Source organism: Grampus griseus (genome assembly GCF_964374135.1).
Source record: "Grampus griseus genome assembly, chromosome: 4".
NCBI classification, from domain to species: domain Eukaryota; kingdom Metazoa; phylum Chordata; class Mammalia; order Artiodactyla; family Delphinidae; genus Grampus; species Grampus griseus.
The window spans coordinates 144,150,629-144,161,018 of NC_138997.1; the positions used below are offsets into that span (position 1 = coordinate 144,150,629).

General features: G+C 64.2%; 1 protein-coding gene across 1 annotated transcript in view; it reads left to right on the top strand.

Moving 5' to 3' along the window:
• Positions 1-10,137, top strand: part of SLC49A3 (solute carrier family 49 member 3) — a gene marked incomplete at both ends in the record, with an annotated part of 44,954 nt that extends 34,817 nt beyond the window's left edge. The window contains 15 exon segments of the mRNA XM_082654047.1: positions 2,004-2,201; positions 5,000-5,158; positions 5,339-5,492; positions 5,495-5,548; positions 5,698-5,774; positions 6,103-6,228; positions 7,609-7,731; positions 8,446-8,598; positions 8,815-8,854; positions 8,857-8,882; positions 8,886-8,919; positions 8,922-8,949; positions 9,163-9,262; positions 9,818-9,932; positions 9,935-10,137. Coding sequence (XP_082510173.1) covers positions 2,004-2,201; positions 5,000-5,158; positions 5,339-5,492; positions 5,495-5,548; positions 5,698-5,774; positions 6,103-6,228; positions 7,609-7,731; positions 8,446-8,598; positions 8,815-8,854; positions 8,857-8,882; positions 8,886-8,919; positions 8,922-8,949; positions 9,163-9,262; positions 9,818-9,932; positions 9,935-10,137 — 1,590 coding nt within the window.
• Positions 10,138-10,390: the final 253 nt, after the last annotated feature.

Below are 10,390 nucleotides of genomic sequence, written 5' to 3' on the forward strand. Positions count from 1 at the left end.
GAGTGGGATGCTGATCGGAGCCTATATTTGGTTAAGAAAAAAGGAAAAAAAGAAATTGAAACAGATTTAGTCATAATTGTGTGCGTTGTATGTTATTTTAAACAAGCCTTTAAAGATGATTTTCGGCAGTAAGATGCAAGGTGGGTTTTGTGCGGAGATCACTAAAGGGTATGTACCTCCAAGCTGTGATGGTTCCGGAGATGTGCACGTGGGTTCCAGGTGCAGAAGGACACTTGTGTGGGTGCCGGTACAGCTTGAGTCAAAACCTGAACAGTGTAGATGCTTACGGTAAAGATAGTTGTCCAGAATTTAAACAAAACTCTTTCATTAAATGTGAGTAGAAAAAGTCATTGTTTCCAAATGGATGTACTTTCCACATTATGTAAGTTTTAAAAGTTAAGCATCTTATTTTGAGATAATCATAGGTTCAAATGCAGTTGTAAGAAATAATACCAAGATTCCTTGTACACTTTGCCCAGTTTCCCCCAAAAGTAACACCTTGCAAGACACAGATGTGCTCTATCACAGCCCTAACACAGCTGCTGATGTAATCCATGATCTTTTTAAGATTCCTCGTTTCACTTGCATTCGCTGTACGTGTATGTGTGTGTGTACCTGACACGAGTGTATTGCGTGTGCGGGTCCGTGTATCCACGCCACAGTCACGATACAGACACAGGCCCCTTGACCGCTTTTGCCCACTTTCTAATTGGACGTGTGTTTTGTTGTTGAGTTTGGAGCGCTCTTTATATACTCCGGATACCAGTCCTTCGTGGGGTACATGGTTTGCAAATATTTTCTCCCAGTCTACGTCTACAATAACCCTTTGATAAGAATTGTTACACCTACAGGTCACTCTGAGAAGGCTTGACATCTTCACTGTGCTGAGTTCTCTGATCCATGAAAATGGTGTCTGTCTCCATTTTTTTTGCGTCTTTATTGGTTTCTTTCGTTACCGTTGCATAATTTTTAGCATACAAGTCCTGTGTACAATTTGCTGTTTACACCCAAGTATTTAAATTTCTTTGACATGATTGTAAATGGTATGTGTCTTTAATTTTGGTTTCCACACGTTCCAAATTGGTGTATAGAAATGTGACTGATTGTTCTGTGCTGCCTCCGCATAAGAGCCCTCTGGGTGGGGAGGGGAGTCCCACAGCAGAGCTGGAGCATCACAGAGGCGGAGAGCACAAGGCAGCATCACGTCCATTTATGTCAGCCCCACACAGGGGGCTACACAGGTGCCCTCAGGAGGAGTAATACTAGGGGAGCCATGGAGAGGTGTCCAAGGTGGACCTCGGGGGAGGGAGGAAGCTGGACAAGAGACTTCCTGCGCCCACAGGGGAGCTCTTGTGGAAGAGGGACAAGGTGGTACCTCCCTCCTCCCTCCCTTCCAGCGCACAGAAACCTACATCTCCTAGCTCGGCCCCAGCTGTTTTCTCAGCTGTAAACTGCAGATAATAACCAGGCGGGAGAGGCTGCCTGCCCCCGCCCTGGGCGAAGGCCCGTGCTCTGGCACAGACCTTCCCCTGTCGGGGGACAGGTGGCCCCGCCCTCCTTCCTCTGCCGGGACCACCTCTGCCCTACGGGGCTGACTCTAATGACTAGTGCGGATTCGAGGCGCTTTGCAAACTGACCCCAGCCTCCTCTTCCAGGCCCGCCTTCTGCTACTCCTTGTGACTTGTTTGGACCTCAGGCATTGGCGGCGGGGGGCGGGGGGGGGGGGTAAGGATCTTTCCACAACACCTTCCAGGAAGTGTGGCCCCCCCCTCGGGGCGGTGACTTCCCGGCGCCCTGTCCTGCACCCGCCGCGTGGGCGCCTTCACCGCGGGGAGCACACAGAGGCCGCGGCCCTGCTTGGCCCCTGCCAGGGGACCCTGTTCTTGTTTCTGCGGCCGCCTTCTGTCCCGGCCGACGGGGGAAGATCCAGCTTCTGAATCGTCCCTCTTCCGCCTGGCGGGGTGGTGACCCCTGCCCGACCGCGCCTCCGAGGGCGGTCCCAGCCCACGCGCGGCTCCAAAAGCCGGCAGCCAGGGCGCGGCGGCGACGGCGAGGCGGGCGGTGGCCTGGCCCAGGGGCGCCGCGACTCCGCCCGGGGCGTGCTGGCGGGCAACCGGCCCTGCGCGCACCGCCGCGCCTTCCTGCTGCTGATCAGGGAGGCGGGGAGGCAGGCCTGGCGAGGCCGCTGCTCCAACGCCACGGTACGGGGCTCGGGGCTCGGGGCGGGGCTGCGAGCCGAGGCCGGGACCCCGCTGAGCCCCGACTGCCGCGCCCAAGGGCTCGCGCTCCTCGCACCCGCCAGCGTCCCGGTGCTCGCCGGCCGCCGGCTCTCCGGAGAATCGGACAGTGAGAACCCGGTTGCGGCCGGTCTGGGACCGGCCCTCCACCTCTCGGGACCTGCGGGACGGCGGGAGCGCGGGGGCGGGGCCGCCGGCCACCTCAGGGTGGGACAGGCGCGGAGAAGCCCTTCCCTGGCCGCGGCTGAGCAGGGAGAAGGGGGCTTGTGTCTGCCCTCGCGGGGGCTGCGTCTGGGTCCTGCGACCCTCGCTGGTTTGGAAAGGATCCCTCTCCTGCCACAGGAGGGGGTCACCGTCCACAGCCAAGAAGGTCTCCTCCAGCGGTGCCCCCCCCTTCTGCAGAGCAAAACCCCTGGCACAGGCCTTGGCATCTGGCTCTGGCCCTTGCCCTCCCCACCCCCTTACCTGTGCCCTGGATGCCCTCCTTGGGTTTCTGACTCAGTTCCAAGGTCCCTCACAGGAGGCCTTCCTTACCTACCCAACCGTTCTCTTCATAGCTACCCAGCTGGGGTCTGCAGTGACCCGTCACCTGTTCTAGAACTGTCCCCACTGTTGTCTGGGACTGTGTTCATCATCACAGCCCCTGAGACCAGAGAAGCAGGCAGTGAGAACCGGGTCTGCCAGTTCCAGGGACCCAGCTCTCCTTATCTGCTTCTCCCCCAGACTCACCCCTGAGGCCCCAGTCGCTCTGCCCAGCCCATCACACGCTGCCTGCCGGGCTCAGCCGGTGGACCTCTCTCCTCCCTTCCAGCCTTGGACGGGGCCCTGGGCAGGCATCTATCTGCACGCGCTTCCCAAAGCTGACCCCAGTGGCTGCCTTCCCCAGGGACCAGGCTGCAGTGCTGCCCGCACCGGCTCCCTGGGCTCCCCTCTCCTGTGCTGCCGCGTCTGCCTGAAGGAACATCGCTTGGCCTCCCTCAGGATCCCAGGGACTGGTTGGGCAGCCTTGGGTGGCCACAATCACGTAGTGCAGAGCTGCAGGTGGCAGCGGGACCCACAGCTCAGGGAGGCGCCAAGCGGCCGAGGGACAGTCAGAAGCAGAGACCGAGAGGAGGAGAGGTGTCAGGCGAGGCAGGAGGACCCCGCCTCGGAGAGCTTCTCGGGTGGCAGCCCCTCTTGGATGTCATTCCAGACTTCTTGGGGCCTTTTCCCTCCTCTCCTTGCTGGCTGGCCCCATGCTGGGACAGGTGGCCTCTGCAGCCTGGGCCTGGGGTCTGCCGGGACTCCAGAAGCCTCTTTTCTCTGCAGGACTCACCACGTCCCTGTGTCTAGACGCTGTAAAGCCAGAACTGGTTGGGGTGCATTGGTCTGAGAATGCAGAGCAGCGGTCTCCCCCAGCCCCCTGAGCTGCTCTGATGAGTCTGGGTGTGGACAGGCATCGGGCGGCCCTGAGAAGGCCCTTGGACACCGCGGCTGTCCCACTGAACTTCTCTCGTTCACAAGTCATTATGGAACAAACAAGAATCTCACCGGGAATTGTCATGATCTCTGCGTGGTCACAACAGGGAGGGAGCAGGGACCACCAGGTGTGCCCTGGCCAAGTCCGCGTGGCCCCTTGCTTACTCCCTTTGCGGCCAGATGAGCAGGGCCCTCGGGTTCTGAGGGGCAGTGTGAAGGGCCGGTGGGGCTGTGCTTGCAGTGAGGTCTGGGTGAGAGCCAGTGTGTGGGGCGGCCGCCAGCGTTCTCAAAGGACGTGCGGGGGCACCTGGCAGGCTGGGAACAGGTGGAAGGGAAATGCGTCACTGGGGGCAAACAGTTGTCCCCACGTCGCTGTCTCTGCCCCTCCGGCCACAAGCTCGGGGAGGAAGGAGGATGGGGCGAGGCTGGCGAGGGAGGATGAGCTTGGCTGCTCAGCAGGACAGGTGTGGCTTTCTCGCCGCTGGATCAGGCCGGGCGGGAAGCAGCTGGGCCTGCGCGGAGCTCTTCCTAAACCTGGGAGATCTGCGCCTGGCTCTGTCCTGAAGAAAGGGAAGGAAAGGCAGCTGTTGCCTAAGCTCGGTGTCGCGTGAGGCCTTGTGGTCAGAGCTCCCTCTGGGTTAGGAAGCCTGGATCTCGGAGCCTCCACTGTGGGGAACCTGGCCCGGGGCGAGCTCCTGCGTTGCTGGGTCCGCCGAGCTGGAGCGCTCACGGGCTTGTTTTGCGACACCTTCATCTCTGGGCCAAGCCGGGCCTGCCTCCCCCTCCCTCCTGCATAAGCCCTTGTCCACCTGGGTGTCCCCCACAGGCACTGCGTGTCCGCTGAGTGGCCCCCAGTGTGCTCCTCTGCCTGGCCCATCTGGGCAAACTACGCATGCACGTGGCTGGGGGCGGGGGCCCTCTCCTGTGCTCTAGCTCTGGCCGCACCCAGTCTAGGTGCCCCCTCCCGCTCCCGCACGGTGGCCACCTCTCTTCTGCTGACAGCCCTCGGGCCTTCTCCTTGGAGGGTCAGTCCTGGGGCGGACTTGCTGTCCTGCAGGCTCCAGCCAGGTGTGGCCTCTGTCTGCCCCTGGGACCACGCCTGCAGAGAGGCTGCTGGTCTGCGGCCCGGCCGTGCTGGCTGAGCCCCCGCTCCGTGCCTTCCCTCTGGCATGACCGGGAGAAAACCTGGCCCTGACAGGACCACTGGGCCTTTTCCTCCCACAGACCAGCCAGCCATGCGCAGGACAGCAGGCAGTCGTGGTGTCTGTAGTGCCTCCTGGGCTGGTGCCGGCCTGTGTCTGCAGCTGTGGCCCAGCCTCGCACCCGTGGCCGACACGGTCAGCCAGCACTTCCTCCTCTCCACCGAGCAGATCAGCTGGCTCTCACTGGCCTACCTGGTGGTGTCCATCCCATTCGGCGTGGTGGCCATCTGGGTTCTGGACTCTGCTGGGCTCCGCTGGGTGGTGAGTCGGACCCCACACCGGGGCCCGCTCTGGGATGGGCGGGGTCCCCGAGTGTGGGCTCGAGAGCCGTCGCCTCCTCCCTAGATCCGGGTCCCCAGCCATTGCATGGTGGGTGGAGGTTGCGGTGCTGGAGGGGGGAGTCTGGGCTGGTGGGCAGCTCTTCTGACCCCAGCCCTGCAGACCGTCCTGTGTGCGCGGCTGAACTTTGCGGGGAGAGGGATCCGCTCCCAGCCCTGCATGATCACTAGCCGCCAGAACCCATTTGCTCTCCTCACGGGTGGGCAGAGCCTCTGTGCCCTCGCCCAGACCCTGGTCATCTCTCCAGCCAAGCGGGCCGCCTGTGGTTTCCCGAGCACCAGAGAGCCACAGCCAACATGATCGGCACTGTGTGTGAGTCCCGGGGGTGAGGCCGACGTCCCCGCTGGCTTAGCGCGTGGCCCGGCACCTCTGCGCTCCCCGCTCCTGGAGGATGGGGACTCCTCCTGGGGGCTGGGGACCAGCCTGCCACTCTGAGCTGACACATGTCCCCGTCCATTCAGCAAACCCCCCGGGCATCCTGGTGGCCAGCCCGCTGTCTCCCACCCTGGTGAAGAAGGAGGAGGACATCCCCTTGATGGTGAGGGAGCTCAGGAGTGTGCGCATGTGAGTGTGTGTGTGCATGCATGCACATGTGTTTGTGTGCATGTGTGTGTACCCGTGTGTATGGTGTAGAGTGTGTCGGTGTGCATGAATGGCTACGTGTTTGCATGTGTGTGTACGTTTATGGGATGAGTGTGCTAGTGCGTGTGTGCACATGAGTGCCGTAGTGGCGGGCTCGTGCGTCCACACCTGTCTGTGTGAGTGTGCACTTGCCACCTTCTGCGGTCACACATGGGTTGCACTCCATGCATGTGGGGTTTCCTCATGTGCAAGTATGCAAGTACTGGGCACCTTCCCAGCATCAGGCACAGCTCCAGGGACCGGGATGTTCGGTGGTTTCCTTGGCGGGGAGACAGCTCCGGAGAGGCGAGAGGCCGGCTGGCGCAGAAGGAAGCGTTTGTGGGGGGCGAGGGAGGGAGATGAGGGGGGCGAGGGAGGGAGATGTGGGGGGCGAGGGAGGGAGATGAGGGGGGCGAGGGAGGGAGATGAGGGGGGCGAGGGAGATGGGGGCGAGGGAGGGAGATGAGGGGGGCGAGGGAGGGAGATGGGGGGCGAGGGAGGGAGATGTGGGGGGCGAGGGAGGGAGATGAGGGGGGCGAGGGAGGGAGATGAGGGGGGCGAGGGAGGGAGATGGGGGGCGAGGGAGGGAGATGAGGGGGGCGAGGGAGGGAGATGTGGGGGGCGAGGGAGGGAGATGAGGGGGGTGAGGGAGGGAGATGTGGGGGGCGAGGGAGGGAGATGAGGGGGGCGAGGGAGGGAGATGGGGGGCGAGGGAGGGAGATGAGGGGGGCGAGGGAGGGAGATGAGGGGGGCGAGGGAGGGAGATGTGGGGGGCGAGGGAGGGAGATGAGGGGGGCGAGGGAGGGAGATGAGGGGGGCGAGGGAGGGAGATGTGGGGGGCGAGGGAGGGAGATGAGGGGGGCGAGGGAGGGAGATGAGGGGGGCGAGGGAGGGAGATGTGGGGGGCGAGGGAGGGAGATGAGGGACCAGCAGGCTCTGAGGTGGATGTGAGGCTGACGGGTGGGGCCTGCAGCCAGAGGCCAGTGTGTCCGCTGAGCAAGGGGAGGGTGGCGGGAAGGGTCAGCCCAGGTGGCAAAACACTGGCGTGGACACCTTGGGGGCGTCTGAGGGGAGAGTGACTCCATTTGGTCCAGAATGACTCGGAGAGCCAAGGGTGTGCCGAGTGCCCAGGGAGAGAGCCAGGGCTTTGATCGGGTGGGGCAGTGGGGCAGGCTCAGGGCTGGGGGTTTGGAGGTGTGCCGAGGTGAGAGGGGCTTCCAGCTGGGCGAGTGTTGGGGTCATTCACAGAGGTGGGAGGGGGTTCCAGGTGGCCGCTGGGTGGAGCTCCCGGAGAGGGCTGAGCTGAGGCTGTCGGTGTTGCAGTCATCTTTGGGTGGTATTTTGAAAGCTGGGTTTCCAAATGCAGCAAAGCAGAGCAGCCCCAGCACAGCCCTGGGGCTTGCCGACGTCCACCTGGGGATGACCTGTGGGGGTAGCCGGCAAGGAGCCTGGAGCAGCGGGCGTGAGGCAGCCTCACGCGTGTGCATTCGTGCGTACCCTCCCGGCAGCTGGGCGTCTACATCACCCCTGCTGGCCCCGCTTGCGTCTGGGAGAGCACGCCCCCCGCCCCGCCCCGCCCTCCGCGGGGGCTGTCCATCCACCGCACAGAAGTTCCTAGCGGGGCTGGAGTGGTCAGTGCCGCGCGTGTGCTGGGGGATCCCGGGGCGGGGGAGGGGAAGGGGGCGGGGCTGCCCCGGGAGCCTCTGGCTGTGCTGCTGGAGCTCCTGGGCTGAGCAGCCCCTCCCCTTTAGCTCGCAGGGAACAGGCCTACATCATCCTGGCCCCTAGCCGCGTGCTTTGGGGGCAGCATCGGCATCTGCTCCAGCTTCTCGTCCCTCCTGGAGCAGATCCTCTGCGTGAACGGACACTCCAGCACGGGTGCCGGCCCTGCCCTGGGGGCCCCGCGGCAGGACGGAGCTTTGGGGGCCTGTCACCCCACAGGCTCTCTTCTGCCGCTGCTCTCCCGCTGGTGGCTGTGGAATGGCCCACGACCTCCCCAGGCGCTGGGTTTCCACACTTGGACGGGGTGATGTGGGCGCTACTGAGATGCTGTGTGAAAATTTGTGTCTGCAGACAGCGGGGTGGTGGCCGTGGGGAGGGGGTGCTGGCAGAGCCCAAGTGTGTTCCACTGGGATTTCGTGTGGCGCTTTCCGCCATGCCCCAGCCACCCCAGCCCTGGGGGACCCGCTGATATTGGAGATGCAGAGGAGGGGGCCTTGCTCTGCTCATAGCACCTCTGGCCGCGCCCTCCACTGTCTGCATCAGCCCTGGGTGTGGGGTTCGGGCCTCTCGTGTTCCCAGCTTTTCAGGGGTGGCCGGCACTGAGGGGTGTCTGCAGTAGGCAGGCCCTTTCTCTAGCAATTGTTGAGCTCCTGGCTGGGGGTAGCGCAGGGAAATGGCGCCTCCGGGGAGGACACCTCTTCCCCCAGCCAGCGGTGCAGCCATGCCTTCCGTGCCATCCTGCCTGGGCCTCAGGCTCCGTTCAGTGACCCTGCCGTGGGCTCCCCGGTGACGGCGTACATCCTAAGGGTGAGGGCCTCCTCCTGGCCCCAGATGACAGGGTGCCCCCGCCTCCTCTCCTCCTCCAGGAATTTGCAGGCCTCTGCGGGGCTCTCTTCATTGCGTTTGGGGTCTTGGGGGCGCGGCCTCTTGGCCTGTACGTGGACCGGACCAAGCATTTCACTGGAGCTGTCAGGATCGGCCTCTGCCTGACATCTCTGGTCTGCATGGCCTTTGCCCTGGTGAGAGTCCTCTGAGCCGAGACCACCTTGCACGAGTCAAAGTGTGGTGCCCCGGGGTGGGGGAGTTGGCAGGTCGGCCGTAACGGACATCCAGACCCACTCTGACCCTGGGCACTGCCCCGCCCCTCAGGTGCAGGGCCTGGCAGGGTCTGGGCGTCTAGGGCTGTGGCACGTCTGACTCCTGCCGCATCCGTCTGTGCGGCTCGCTGCCCCCAGGGGTCCCAGCTGTCCGCCACCTGCTCGCCGCTTGGGCTCTTTGCTTCTCAGCGGTGCCTGTCGCCGTGTAGCTGGCTGTCGAGCACTCCTTCCTTGTGGGTGAGGGTGGGCCACGGGCCTGGTCCTCGTGCTGGGGTGAGTGCCCATCCCCCAACACTTCCCTGGGGACCCAGAGAGCCTCCCCTCACCCCACCCCAGGCCACACAGCAGGTGACCTGAGCGCCTGCCGTGTGCTGGCCTGGGCTGGCCGCAGGGCCCACGGTGACCAGAGCAGCGCCCTGCCCTCGGGATGACTACGGGTGCCGGGGCAGTGCCCCGGGCAGGGCTGTGGGCCTCGTGGCTGTGCAGGCAGCCCGAGGGTGTGCTCAGCATGGCGCTGCTGGCCTCCTTGACCGTGCGCCGCGTGGAGCTATCCTTCTCCACCTGCCGGGACGGCCAGGACCCGCTGGCCTGAAGGGTGAGGGCCGCAGCCTGTGGGGCCCCGAGGGCGCAGACCAGCAGGTCGGCCCCCACCTAGCCCTGGAAATCTCCCCTCCGTGCGCCTCTTGGCGACTTCCGCTGCCCTTGGTGGGTGGGTGCAGGGCACCCACGGCGGGGGTTGGGGGGGTCGGGTGGGGTCAGAGGGCAACAGGCCGAACCTCAGGCTCAGCCTGGTGGGAGCAGCCCTGAGGCCCTTACGAGAGCTCAACCTCTAACCCCTATGTGACTGGTTTTGAAATGAGATAAAAGAGAGACAGGGAGAGTCAGACAGTGAGAATGACAAAGACGGAGACAGAGAGTGTGAGAGACAGGAGTGGGGTCGCCACCAGAGAGATGGTTGCATGCCCTCGTCCCCAGACCCGGTGCGGTGACCTCGGGGCTCATGACTGTGAACCCACCTTTGGGGCCCCTTGGGGCTGGGACAGGATCTGTCCCCGGGGTCACTCTGAGGTCATGGTTAGTGGGGTTCGGGGTCCCCTGCACCCGGGGGGGGCACTCTGGCACTTGGGGAGCCTTGGCAGAGCTGGGCCACGGCCCCCCGGAGTCCACGTTGCTGGTGGCCGGCCTGTGCGTCCTTTTCAGCTGCTTTGGGGTGCTCTTCCTGCACACCCCATACCGGTGCCTGCAGGCCGAGGCTGACGCAGCCCCTCCGTCCAGGAAGAGGTGCGCCCGGCAAGCTCGGCGGCCACCCCCGAGGCCCCGCCGCGGCCCCCCCACCCCCACGGGCCCCAGCAGCCCCTCCTGGAGCCGGTGATCCTGGCTCCGCCTCCCTCCCCCTGGGAGTCCTCTGAGACGTCATGGGGCCCCTGCAGCGGACCAGAGGCCGGGGAGCAGCTGGTGTGATGAGAAGCGGGCCTGGGGCCGTGAAGGGGCAGCCAGGAGAGGCAGGCCCTGGTCCCCTCGGCTACACCAGTCACGCCTGAGGCTGGGATGGTACCAGCATCCGGGGGGCCCGGGGTCCTCGAACACCGGCAGGCCGGCCCAGGGGACTCCCTGTGGCTGTAGCAAGGAGAGCTGCCGCTGTGGAGGCAAGAGGCTGCTGACCAGGCGGGGCGCTCCAGCGGCCAGGCCAGACCCAGGGTGGCTGGGGCAGGGG